The sequence below is a fragment of the Theropithecus gelada genome, chromosome 1 (assembly GCF_003255815.1).
Source record: "Theropithecus gelada isolate Dixy chromosome 1, Tgel_1.0, whole genome shotgun sequence".
NCBI classification, from domain to species: domain Eukaryota; kingdom Metazoa; phylum Chordata; class Mammalia; order Primates; family Cercopithecidae; genus Theropithecus; species Theropithecus gelada.
In genome coordinates this window covers 209229610-209243583 of record NC_037668.1, presented here as the reverse complement: position 1 = coordinate 209243583, position 13974 = coordinate 209229610, and the positions used below count along the sequence as shown (strand labels likewise).

Here is a 13974-nt window from a genome sequence, read left to right as displayed (position 1 = left end):
GCCTCCCAAAGTGCTGGGATTACAGGCTTGAGCCACCGCGCCCGGCCAGAGGCTGGGTAATTTACAGAGAAAAGAGGTTTATTTGGCTCATAGGTCTGCAGGCTATACAAGAAGCATGGCAGCCAGCCACGGTGGCTCATGCCTGTAACCTCAGGACTTCGGGAGGCTGAGGCAGGCAGATCTCTTCAGGTCAGGAGTTCGAGACCAGCCTGGCCAACATGGTGAAACTCCGTCTCTACTAAAAATACAAAAATTGGCCGGGCGCGGTGGCTCAAGCCTGTAATCCCAGCACTTTGGGAGGCCGAGGCGGGTGGATCACAAGGTCAGGAGATCGAGACTATCCTGGCTAACATGGTGAAACCCCGTCTCTACTAAAAACACAAAAACCTAGCCGGGCGCGGTAGCGGGCGCCTGTAGTCCCAGCTACTCGGGAGGCTGAGGCGGGAGAATGGCGTGAACCCGGGGGGCGGAGCTTGCAGTGAGCCGAGATCGCGCCACTGCACTCCAGCCTGGGAGACACAGTGAGACTCCGTCTCAAAAAAAAAAACAAAAAAAACAAAAAAAACAAAAATTAGCTGGGTGTGGTAGCACATGCCTGTAATCCCAGCTACTCAGGAGGCTGAGGCATGAAAATCGCTTCAACCCGGGAGATGGAGGTTGCAGTTAGCAGAGATTGTGCCACTGCACTCCAGCCTGGGCAACAGAGCGAGACTCTATCTAAAAAAAAAAAAAGAGAAAAGAAAAGAAACATGGCACCAGTATCTGCTTCTGGTGAAGGCTTCAGGAAGCTTCCACTCATAGTGGAAGGCGAAGGGGAGTAACATGTCACATGGTGAGAAAGGGAACGAGAGAGAGATGCCAGTCTCTTTTTTAAAAACCAGCTCTCGTATACAAATAGGGCAAAAACTCACTCATTACTGTAGGGAAGGAGTCAAGCCATTCTTGAGGGATCAGCTCCCGCGACTCAAACACCTCCTGCTAGGCCCTACCTCCAGCGTTGGGGGTCACATTTCAAAATGTGATTTGGAGGGACCATATATCCAAACTATATCATCAAGGGGTCTGGAACTTAGCAACAGGTCATAACACTGACCTTCTAGTTCACTTAGAGATTATCAAATGCTTACTGAATGTGTCAATTCACAGAAAATCAGTGCGTAAACCAAAATATCAGTTCATTCATCTTTAATGCTCTTGGCTCATTCAAGTGATTTCAATGTTCAGGTTCCCTATCTAGGAACCTCCTACTTAGTTTGTCAAGGTACCTAAAAAACTAAATCTGAACTGTGCTAGATTTGAGCATCGAACTTAAATTATAACAGCGGAAGAGTGGGTGTTTTAGAGTGCTATTTTATCTAGGTAGAATGTGACCAAGGCCTTTTTTTTTTTTTTTTTTTTTTTTTTTTTTTTTTTTTTTTTTTTTTTGGAGACAGAGTTTCGCTCTTGTTGCCCAGGCTGGAGTGCAATGGTGCGACCTCAGCTCACCATAACCTCTGCCTTCTGGATTCAAGCGATTCTCCTGCCTCAGACTCCCAAGTAGCTGGGATTACAGGCATGCACCACCACGCCCAGCTAATTTTTTTGTATTTTTAGTAGAGACGGAGTTTCTTCATGTGTTGGTCAGGCTGATCTTGAACTTCCAACCTCAGGTGATTCGCCCACCTTGACCTCCCAGAGTGCTGGGATTATAGGTGTGAGCCACCGCACCTGGCCCAAAATGCTTTTTATCTTCCAGTTCTTGCATCTTTCTCCCCCTTGACACTGCTGCATTGCCAAAATTTTTCTCTTAACCCAGTCTTCCTATACTGGCCTGTTGATATGTTTGATACATTGTCTTAAGATATTGACTTTACTAATTAAGCTTCAATCATACAGTTCTTCTCAATTATTAGAAATGTTGTTTCCTCTGGGGCCGGGCGTGGTGGCTTATGCCTGTGGTGGCTTATGCCTGTAATCCCAGCACTTGAGGAGGCCAACGCAGCCTGATCACTGGAGGTCAGGAGTTCAAGACCAGCCTGACCAACATGGTGAAACGCTGTCTCTACTAAAAATACAAAAATTAGCCAGATGTGATGGCGTGTACCTATAGTCCCAGCTACTCTGGAGGCTGAGGCCGGAGAAACACTTGAACCCAGAGGGAAAGGTTGCAGTTAGCTGAGATCGCACCGCTGCACTCCAGCCTGGGCAATAGAGCAAAACTCCATCTCAAAAAAAAAAAAGAAGTGTTGTTTCCTCTTATGTAGGGATTTAATTATTTCGGATTTGATCTCAAGTTTGAGAGAATGTTAAGGCCTCAGAAGGAATAGAATTGAAAAAGAACAAATAAATAAATTTTTAAAAAGAGAGTTAAGGCTATCTAGGGGACGTATAGAAACAATCAGCACCTATTTCAAAGATACGAAAATGAAATCTTCTAAAGAGGCAGTTCCATTTCTGTGTGCCTTTTAGTGGTAATAAAGGTACTATTTTACTAAGTAAAGACACTTCACCATATACTTTATCACTAATCTTCCAAACAGCCCTTTGAGGCCAGTATCATTTTCTCTCTTTTGAAGATTAGAAAATGATGACACTGCTTAAGGTGGATCTGCATGATCTGCTCTGAGAGCCCTAGGGCCCCACCCGTTGCATCCGGAGTTTCACAGATAATGCAGATTAAGGATACATTAGCTGAATATAAAGTAATAAACTGCCTGAGGAACCCAGACTCTTGGAATATTTTTATGTTATGGAGGAGAAGAAAAGTATTATTTCTTAAAAAAAAAAAAAAAGAAAAAAGAAAAAGAAAAGAAAAAGTTGGGCCGGGCGCGGTGGCTCATGCCTGTAATCCTAGCACTTTGGGAGGCTGAGGCAGGCGGATCACTAGGTCAGGAGTTCAAGACCAACCTGGCCAACATGGTGAAACCCGCCCCCCCACCATCTCTACTGAAAATACAAAAATTAGCTAGGCATGGTGGCACATTCCTGTAATCCCAGCTACTCGGGAGGCTGAGGCAGGAGAATTGCTTGAACCAGGAACCGGGAGGCCGGGTTTGCAGTGAGCCGAGATCGTGCCACTGCACTCTAGCTGGGGCTACAGAACAAGACTCCGTCTCAAAACAATAAAAATTTAAAAAAAAAAAAAAAGAGAAAAAGTTTATATCACTCTGTACAGAGGAAAAAAAAAGTTTATAAACCACTGACCTAGCTTATCAGACAAGTTGAATTTTGTATGGTTTCCCTATAATGCTGGCTAAAATAAGACATTATTGTAAAGTACTTTATCTCTTCATTTTAACATATGAAAGTTTTTAGAGTATTAGAGCTATATCTTTCATTTAATCCTCTATACCATAGTCAATTCTAGTTGATTTTTAGTTCAACATTATTTATTCAGCACACATTTTGAGTTTTCAGTCATGTCAGGCTGGGCTCGATGCTGGGGATGCAGTGGTTGATCAGACAAGCTCCTTCCTGTTCTCAAGGTGTTTGTCTTCTGGTAGAGGCAGTTAGTTTAATAATAAAATAAACAAGAAATATCAGAGTGATAAATGGTATTAAGAAGGTAAAACAGGTTGATGTGATAGAGAGAAGTTGGGAGTTGGAGTCTTCTAGAGGACATCTGGAGAAAGCCTCTCGGAGGAGAAGGTATGGAGCTGAGACCTGAGCAGGACTAAGGAGCCAGCTGTGCACAGAATTAAAAATGGGATCATGGATAAATTAGAAGACATTAAGATTTCAATATGTATCAGACCTTGGGACAGGGGGGCATAGCTCTCTAAGCTCAGAATTTAATAGTAATAATCACAAAGGAAAAGTTTGTCAGATTTGCCAAGGTAAAATTTATGGACTTCTGAATTTCAAAAATAACATTAAGTAGCAAATGAAAAACTATTTTAGCATATAAAATGTGCACAGGATTAAGATAATTTATCAAAAGCTTGCATAGATGAATAAGAAAAATAGAAAACTCAGAGGGCAGATGGCAAAGCAGCATGATAAGGCAGTCCTCAGAAGAGAACATGCAATTCATAAACATCACTAGGAATCAGAAATCCAACTAAGCCAATCTTTTTTTTTTTTTTAATTCAGGCAGGGTGCTGTGGCTCATGCCTGTAATCTCAGCACTTTGGGAGGCCGAGGCAGGCAGATTACTTGAGGTCATGAGTTCCAGACCAGCCTGGCCAACATGGCGAAACCCCATCTCTACTAAATATCCAAAAACTAATGGGGCGTGATGGTGAGCGCCTGTAATCCCAACTAGTTGGAGGCTGAAGCAAGAGAATCGCTTAAACCTGGAGAGCGAAGGTTATAGTGAGCCAGGATCGCACCACTGCACTCCAGCCTGGGTAGCAGAGCGAGGCTCTGTGTTTAAAAATGAAACATAAATCCCACTAAATGAGGAATCATTTTGTAAAAATCTACTATATTAGGTTAAACTTTTTTTTACTAGTATCCCATACCAGGGAGAATACAGTGCAATTGTCCTTCTCATACATTGCTGATAACCCTATAAATTAGTAAAAGTTGCTTTCAAAAAGCAGTTGGTGGTGTGTTCCAAAATCCACAAAAAATACCTCTTTCTTGTCCCAGTAATTTCACCTTTGGGAATTTACTTTAAGTAAAAAACAAATTGTTAGGGGTAAATAAATACTTACACCAAAACATGCCTACATTATTTTAGTAGATACTTAGTAGATATTTTAGTAGACATTTAGTAGCAACCAAATGTCTAACAGTAGGGGAAAATGAATAAATCAGGATGTGTCTGCTCATTGGGATGTATACATACATGAGGAAGAATGGTTGTGACAGCTGCAACAGCAGAAGGAAATGCTTTTGATACAATGGGAAATGGCAAACAGCAGCATGCAAAATTGTCTATATACTCTTTGTAATTGGTTTTTTATATGTGCATGGAAGAAACGGTCAAGGATATACACCAAACGCTAACAGTGGTATGTCAGAGTTATGGGGTGAACATTTTAAATGATATGTTTTGGGAAAAATTTTTCTCTAAAATCTTACCTGAAAACATACTTAAAACCTAAATGACAGCAGTAAGGAAATTGACTCACTCTTCATCTTTCCACAAAAGAGCTTTGAAGGTACAATCGTGTGGGAGAGCCAAGACCTCCACGGCCTTGTGTCAAGAAATCTCCACAAAGTGACAGTGAATGATGGAGGGGGAGTTCTCAGAGTCATTACAGTAAGTCATTTTTTTTTAAGGTTTAATTGCATATTTTAGCTTCTTTTTAATACACAAAAGTGTTCTAAAATTTACCTTAGAGCCCAGGCAGCATGGAGCAATGATTCTGGTGTGTTTTACAACATATTATATAGTAGCAAATGTTGTTGTCTTCATAGTAAAGGCAAAAACTCAAATATGATCTACAGCTCCAACGTTAGTGAGTTTACAGTTTTGCATTAAGATTGATGCATTTTTAAAGTGCAGTATTTCATTTCTCATTTTTTGTTTCTTTTTTTGAGAGGGTCTCACTTGGTTGCCCAGGCTGGGGTGCAGTAGCACGATCACAGCTCACTGCAGCCTCCACCTCCTGGCTTAAATAATCCTCCTACATAGCTGGGACTACAGGTGTGCACCACCACACCCAGCTAATTGTTTGTGTTTTTTGTAGAGATGGAGTTTCACCACGTTGCCTAGGCTGGTTGCTAACTTCTGAGCTCAAGTGATCTGCCCACCTACACTTCCCAAAGTGGTGTATTACAGGCATGAGCCACTGCACCTGGCCTATTTCTCAGTAATTTTTAAGTTAGCATTCTTTAAGAACACTTGCTCAGTAGTATTCAGAGTATTTACTATCTCACCTTGAAAATAAAATCTCAGTTAAAATACTATAGATAGCCAGGCGTGGTGGCTCATGCCAATAATCCCAGAACTTTAGGAGGCTGAGGCAGGCGGATCACTTGAGGCCAGGAGTTTAACACCAGCCTGGGCAACACAGCAAGACCCCATCTGTACTAAAAATACAAAAACTTAACCAGGCATGGTGGCACATGCCTGGAATCCCAACTACTTGGGTGACTGAGGCATGAGAATTGCTTGAACCTAGGAGGCAGAAGTTTCAGTGAGCTGAGATCACGCCACTGCACTCCATGCTGGGTGGCAGAGTGTGAGACTCTGTCTCAAAAAAAAAAAGAAAAAAAAAAGCTAAACTACTACAGATAAACATATTGGAAAATAAGGTGGAGTGCACTGGCTTGTGCCTGTAATCCCAGCACTTTGGGAGGGTAAGGTGGGTGGACCACTGGAGGTCAGGAGGTCGAGACCAGCCTGGCCAAAATGGTGAAACCCCCGTCTCTACTAAAAATACAAAAAATAAATAAATAAATAACTGGGCATGGTGGCACATGCCTGTAATCCTAGCTACTTGGGAGGCTGAGGTGGGAGGATTGCTTGAACCGCAGAGGTGGAGGTTGCAGTGAGCCAAGATCACGCCACTGCACTCCAGCCTGGGCAACAGAGCAAGACTCCATCTCAAAAAAATAAATAAATAAATAGAAAATAAGATTGAGTACTTTCATTTATTTTGCTGAAGCAACTCTGGGATTTCTGACTCTCATATTTCTCATTCAGCTTTGCTTTAAATTTAAAACAGTTTGACAGGTGAATTTCTCAAAGTAAATGTAGGACAATAAAGAAGGTGTAGGAAGACTTAAAATGAACTTTAGTAAACAAATGGTGTATATGGTGGAATCATAGACAATCTTTTATTCCCCTTGATCTCCCGTCTAATGATTAGGAATGTACTTGGCATTTAAATTCACAGGCTTAGTGAATGAATATTAACCTCATTCACATGGATTAATTTCTGAGTTGAAATGAATATGTAATATGTTATTACTCATTCAAAAAGCATTTACTGCATACCTGTTGTAAGGCAGAAACAATGGCAGGGTAAAATAGACATACTAGTGGCCTACAGTGGAACTTACAGTTCAGTGAGGAAGAAGGATATTAAAGAAATAGACCATAAATTCATATGTAGTTACACATTTAGATTTGTAGGCCATGTTTAGGATTTCATTGATGTTTAGGATTTAGGATTTATTATGACAAGTAAATTTCACAAAGTAAATGGAGGGCAATGAAGATGGTGTTTACTTTAGTAGACACACACCATTTGTTTACTAAAGTTCATTTTAAGTCTTATGAAAAATTTTTTTATTTAAAATGGAAAGTTTTATGGAATTATGACGATTTTCTTTCCTTATTTTCAAGGCAAATACCTTTACTATCTTGCCTCCTTTTCTATTTATGAAACTTTAAAATACCCAGCATATGCCGAAATTCTATAGTATTGGTTACACTAAAAGAAATAAGTTGGCTGGGCACAGTGGCTCACGCTTGTAATCCCAGCACTTTGGGAGGCTGAGGTGGGAGGATCATGAGGTCAAGAGATCAAGACCAGCCTGGCCAACATGGTGAAACCCCATCTCTACTAAAAATACTGGGCGTGGTGGCGGGTGCCTGTAGTCCCAGCTACTCGGAAGGCTGAGGCAGGAGAATTGCTTGAACCCAGGAGGTGGAGGTTGCAGTGAGCCGAGATCGCGCCACTGCACTCCAGCCTGGCTACAGAGCGAGACTCCATTGCAAAAAAAAAAGAAATAAGTTTACTTCTGACTTGAGAACTAGGTTCAAACATAAAGACTCAAATTATCTGCTTTGGGAGTAAAAATTATAGAGGGCTAAAGATAGCTTAAACATACAGTTAACCTAAAACAAAAACAAAACCAGGGCTGGGCGTGGTAGCTCATGCCTGTAATCTCAGCACTTTGGGAGACCGAGGCGGGCGGATCACGAGATCAGGAGATGAAGACCATCCTGGCTAACACAGTGAAACCCCATCTCTACTAAAAATACAAAAAATTAGCCGGGCGTGGTGGTGGGCGCATGTAGTCCCAGCTACTCGAGAGGCTGAGGCTGGCTGGAGAATGTCATGAACCTGGGAGGCAGAGCTTGCAGTGAGCCGAGATGGAGCCACTGCACTCCAGCCTGGGCAACAGAGCGAGACTCCATCTCAAAAAACAAACAAAAAATACACAAACAAAAAAACCAGGTAACTTTTTAAAGCCTCCGCTAAGAAACCCCAGGTGCAGATTAAGGTTTTCATCACAAACGCGTACAGCTGAGAGTTTTCACTAAATTTTATTCCCTTGCCAGCAAGTGATGTCAGAATAATTTTAAAGACAAACAGAAAGCCAAGTTGTGACCTTTCAGAGATGTTAGTAAACAGAAATTACTATTGAGTTCTAAAGCCAAAACAATATAGAAATATACAATAAAAAATAAAGCATAGGCTGGGCGCTGTGGCTCACAGCTGTAATCCCAGCATTTTGGGAGGCCGAGTTGGGCAAATCACCTGAGATCAGGAGTTCGAGACCAGCCTGACCAACATGGTGAAACCCCGTCTCTACTAAAAATACAAAAATTAGCCAGGTATGGTGGCTAACGACTATAATTCCAGCTACTCAAGAGGCTGAGGAAGGAGAATCACTTGGACCCGGGATGTATAGGTTGCAGTGAGCCAAGATCGCACCATTGCACTCCAGCCTGGGCAACAAGAGCAAAACTCTGTCTCAAAAAAGTAAATAAGTAGGCCGGGCGATGGCTCACACCTGTAATCCCAGCACTGTAGGGGGCCGAGGCGGGCGGATCACCTGAGGTCAGGGGTTCGAGACCAGCCTGGCCAACATGGTGAAACCCTGTCTCTACTAAAAATACAGAAAAGTTAGCTAGGCATGGTGGTGCGTGCCTATAATCTCAGCTACTTGGGAGGCTGAGGCAAGAGAATCGCTTGAACCCGGGAGTTGGAGGTTGTGGTGAGCCGAGATGGCGCCATCGCACTCCAGCCTGGGGGACAAGAGCAAGACTTTGTCTCAAAAAAAAAAAAAAATAAATAAATAAGAAATAAAGCATATACAATCTTTTATGGAACTACAAGGTTGGAATCTAAAGCATGCATCTTCAGTAATTTTCATGGCATTTGGCTACAAACATTTTATTTATTTTATTTTTTTGAGATGGAGTCTCGCTCTGTCACCCAGGCTGGAGTACAGTGGCACGATCTTGGCTCACTGCGATCTCCTACTCCCAGGTTCAAATGATACTCCTGCCTCAGCCTCCAGAGTAGCTGGGATTATAGGCACGCACCACCATGCCTAGCTAATTTTTTTGTATTTTTAGTAGAGACAGAGTTTCACCATATTAGCCAGGATGGCCTTGATCTCCTGACCTCGTGATCCGCCCACCTCCACCTCCCAAAGTGCTGGCATTACAGGTGTGAGCCACCACGCCTGGCCTACAGACATATTTTAAATTAAATGACAAGTTACTACAGTGACTTCAGATGACTTGTTCTACTGGCCTTAAAACATTGCTTTGTACAGTACAACTCTGCTGAAAAGATCTGTTTAAGAATAGCCAAGCAGTAGCTCTCTTGATTAAATGAAGGTGTAGAAAAAATACTGTAAATACACTGAATATGGACTCTTAACAGTCTGATCTAGCCCACAACAGCCAGACAATACTCTGGTAGATGTACCAGAGTGGTTTACTGTATACAGAAGTGAAACAGCTCACTCTGAGTAAGGCCATTGGGTAACTTTTGAAGAGAGATAACTCTCTAATAATAAAAGATTCTGCAGTCTAAGAGGTAGAAAGGACTATCATTGGCTGCTGGCACAATAGGCTTAGGCACCTTCAACAACATCAGCAGGCCGGGCACAGCGGCCCACACCTGTAATCCCAGCACTTCAGGAGGCCGAGGCAGGAGGATCGCTTGAGCCCAGGAATTCAAGACCAGCCCAGGCAATACAGTGAGACTTCTTCTCTACAAAAAAATTTATACATACTAGCTGGGCATGGTGGCACACACCTGTAGTCCCAGCTACTTGTGAGGCTGAGGTGGGAAGATTGTATGTTCAAGGCTAGAATGAGGTATCATTGCACCACTGCACTCAGCCTGAGCATCAGAGTGAAACCCTGTCTGTAAAATGAAATTAGGCCGAGTGAGGTGGCTCACGCCTGTAATCCCAGGACTTTGGGAGGCTGAGGCAGGCTGATCACCCGAGGTCAGGAGTTCAAGACCAGCCTGACCAACATGGTGAAATCCTGTCTCTTATTTAAAAAAAAAATTTAAAAATTTAAAAAAGTTTTAAAATCAATATTCAGTAGAGTTCAAGTTGAATATTTGGGACAGACTGTTGATTTTGAGCCTTTCTCTGCATTGTCACTTAACTTTAAAGTGTGCTAAGATGTATTTGAACTCATGAGAATTTTTAGTTTCCAAAAAATCAAAGGTCATAATACATATTTTTTTAAGTGGTGGGGTTGGGATGTAAAATAAATTGCTTTTTGCACTATTACAGTAGCAAGTACATAAATATGATTCTATGTAAGTTGCAATTCTGAACACCTTATGGAATGTTGGGTATACCTTATCTTTAGTATTGTAATTGGATAACAAAAATAGTAGAATACTGTATGTCATCCTGATATTATAAGCCTCTAGTGCACCAGCATCTTAGACGCATTTATCTGCTGCAAGTGGAGTCATATTATGACTTGTCAAATCGATTTTAAAATATAAATGTATTTTTAGTAACGAAACATTGAGTACATTCTTATTCCTTTCAGGCTGGGGAGGGTGCATTGCCTCATGAATTCTTGGAAGGTGTGGAGGGAGTTGCAGGTGGTTTTATATATACTATTCAGGGTAAGTTGGCTAGTTGAAACTTGAAAAATACACTGAATCTCATACACTTAATCTTTATACCTGACAGAAAAGGAGTTTTTTTTGTCTTTTAAAAAACTTTATTCAGATAAAAGTCACCCTTTTAAAGTGGTTGAGTGGTTTTAGTGTATTCATAGAGTTCTACAACCGGCTCCATCTCCCAAAAGGAAACCCCACACCCATTAGCAGTTACTCCTCATTCTTCCCTCCCCAACCTCCCACCCCCTAACAACTACTGATGTGCTTTCTTTCTCTATGGATTTGCCTATTTTGAACATTTCACATAAATGGAAATGTACAGTATGTGCTCTGTGTGTCGGTTTCTTGCTGTAACATGTTTTCCAGGTCCGTCCATTTTGTATGTGTCAGTACTTCTTTTTTATGATCATATATTCTATTGCATCGATATGCCCTATTTTATTCATTCATTAATTGATGGACATTTAGATTGCTTCTACTTTTTGAATATGAATAATTCTATAGTAAACATGTAGGTACAAGTTTTTGTGTGGTCATATATTTCCATTTCTCTTAAATTTCTAGCAGTAGAAGACCTGGGTCGTGTAATTGTGTGTTTAATCACTTGAGGCACTGCCAGGTTGTTTTCTAAAGCAGCAGCCCAGTTTACATTTCCATAGTCCGTATATGAGGCTTCTAGTTTCTCCATATTCTTGTCGACACTTACTAAATTGTCTATCTTTTAAAATATACCAATCCTAGTGGGTGTAAATTGTTACCTCACTGTGATTTTTATTTGTATTTCCATAATAACTAATGATGTTGAGCATTTTTTTCATGTGCTTATTGGCCATTTGTATATCTTCCTTTTTTGTTTTATTGTTTTTCTTCTTCTTCTTCTTTTTTTTTTTTTTTTTTTTTTTTTTTTGAGATGGGGCCTCACGCTGTTGCCCAGTCTGGAGTGCAGTGGCATGATCACAGCTCACTGTAGCCTCAACCTCCCTGGGCTTAAGTGAACTTCCCATTTCAGCCTCCTGAATAGCTGGGACTACAAGTGCATGCCACCATGCCCAGCTAATTATTAAATATTTTGTAGAGACAGGGTTTTGTCATATTGCTCAGGCTGCACACTGTTAAAAGGGTGAATTATTATGGTATGTGAACTAGATGTGGGAAGTGAGGGAGAGAAGAGGGAGGAAATGAGGGAGGGAGGGGTGGAGAGAGGGAGAAGGTAGTGAGGGAGGGAGGGGTGGAGGGAAGGAGGGAGGAAACGAGGGGAGACCGAGAGAGTCATTTGTATATCTTTAGAGAAATATCTATTCAGATCCTTTGCCCATTTATAAAATTATTTTGTTATTGTTGAATTGTAAGAGTTATTTATATATTTTGGATACAAGTCCCTTATCAGATACACGCTTTGCAAACGGTGCCCTTTAACACACAAAAGTAAATTTTGATGAAGTCCAATTTTGTCACATGTGTTTGCTGTCATATGTAAGGAACCATTTGTCTAATGTGAGGTCACAAAGATCTGTGTTTTGTTTTACGGTTCCAAGAGTTTTATAGTTTTGGCACTTATATGTAGGCCTTAGATCCATGTTCATTTTCATGTATGGCATGAAATAGAGGTTTAACTTCATTATTTTGCATGTGGATATCCAGTTGTCCCGGCACCCATTTGTTGAAAATCAATGACTGTAAATGTAAGGATTTATTTCTGGACTCTTAATTCTATTCCATTGATCTATATGTCTGTGTCCTTAACCAGTACTACACTGTCTTGATTATGTAGCTTTTTAGTAAGATTTAAAATTGGGAGGCTGGGCGTGGTGGCTCACGCCTGTAATCCCAGCACTTTGGGAGGCTGAGGCAGGTGGATCATTAGGTCAAGGAGTTCGAGACCAGCCTGACCAACATGGTGAAACTCCATCTCTACTAAAAATACAAAAAAAAATTAGCCAGGCGTGGTGTCGGGCGCCTGTAATCCCAGCTACTCCAGAGACTGAGGCAGGAGAATCGCTTGAACCTGGGAGGTGGAGGTTGCAGTGAGCTAAGATTGCCACTGCACTTCAACCTGGGTGACAGGGCAAGACTCCGTCTCAAAAAAAAAAAAGAAATTAGGAAATGTCAATCCTCCAACCTTGTTCTTTATCAAGCTTGATTGGCTATTCTGGGTCTCTTGCACTTCCATATGAATTTTATGATCAGCTTGTCAATTTGTGCAAAAAAAAGAAAACCTAGTTGGAATGTTTTACAGGATTGCATATATATATATATAATTTATATATATAAGAATAAATATATATTTAATTTCAATAGGCTTGGGGGGAACAGGTCGTGTTTGATTACATGAATAAGTTCTTTAGTGGTGATTTCTGAGATTTTGGTGCACTCATCACCCAAGCAGTATACACTGTAACCAATATGTAGTCTTATTCCTACCCCCTCGCACCCTTTCCCCACTGAGTCCCCAGAGTCCATTGTATCATTCTTATGCCTTTGCATCCTCATAGCTTAGCTCCCACTTAGGAGTGAGAACATATGATGTTTGTATTTCTATTCCTGAGTTACTTCACTTAGAATAATGGCCTCCGGCTCCACGCAGGTGCTGTGAATGCCATTGTTTTGTTTCTTTCCATGGCCGAGTAGTATTCCATATATATACACATACATACCACATTTTCTTTACTCATTAATTGATAGGCATTTGGGCTGGTTCCATATTTTTGCAGTTGTGAATTGTGCTGCTATAAACATGCATGTGCAAGTATCTTTTCATATAATGATTTATTTTCCTTTGTAAAAATCCCAGTAATGGGATTCCTGGATCAAATGGTAGATCTACCTTTAGTTCTTCAAGGAATCTCCACACTGTTTTCCATAGTGGTTGTACTAGTTCCCATTCCCATCAGGGATTGCATTCTGTCTGTGGATCAACCTGGGGAGTATTGCCATGTTAACGGTATTAAGTCTCTGAGCATCCATGTCTTATTAAATTTCCTTCAGTGATGTTTGATTTTCAGTATAAAAGTATTGCACTTCTAGGCCGGGCTCGGTGGCTCATGCCTGTAATCCCAGCACTTTGGGAGGCTGAGGTGGGCGGATGACCAGGTCAGGAGATCCAGACCATTGTGGCTAACACGGTGAAACCCCATGTCTACTAAAAATACAAAAAACAATTAGCTGGGCATGGTGGCGGGTGCCTGTAGTCCCAGCTACTTGAGATGCTAAGGCAGGAGAATAGCATGAACCCAGGAGGCGGAGCTTGCAGTGAGCCGAG

At 41.4% G+C, this 13974-nt stretch overlaps 1 protein-coding gene across 2 annotated transcripts in view; it reads left to right on the top strand.

Annotated features, from left to right (window-relative positions):
• The window catches only part of B3GALNT2 (beta-1,3-N-acetylgalactosaminyltransferase 2), a 62970-nt gene that overhangs the window by 33495 nt on the left and 15501 nt on the right, over positions 1-13974 (top strand). The window contains exons 6-7 of one of the 2 annotated variants that reach the window (XM_025361494.1): positions 5078-5188; positions 10640-10718. In XM_025361494.1, coding sequence (XP_025217279.1) covers positions 5078-5188; positions 10640-10718 — 190 coding nt within the window. Of the gene's footprint in view, positions 1-5077; positions 5189-10639; positions 11451-13974 lie in introns of those variants that run through there. The other variant, XM_025361504.1, reaches the window with a different exon arrangement.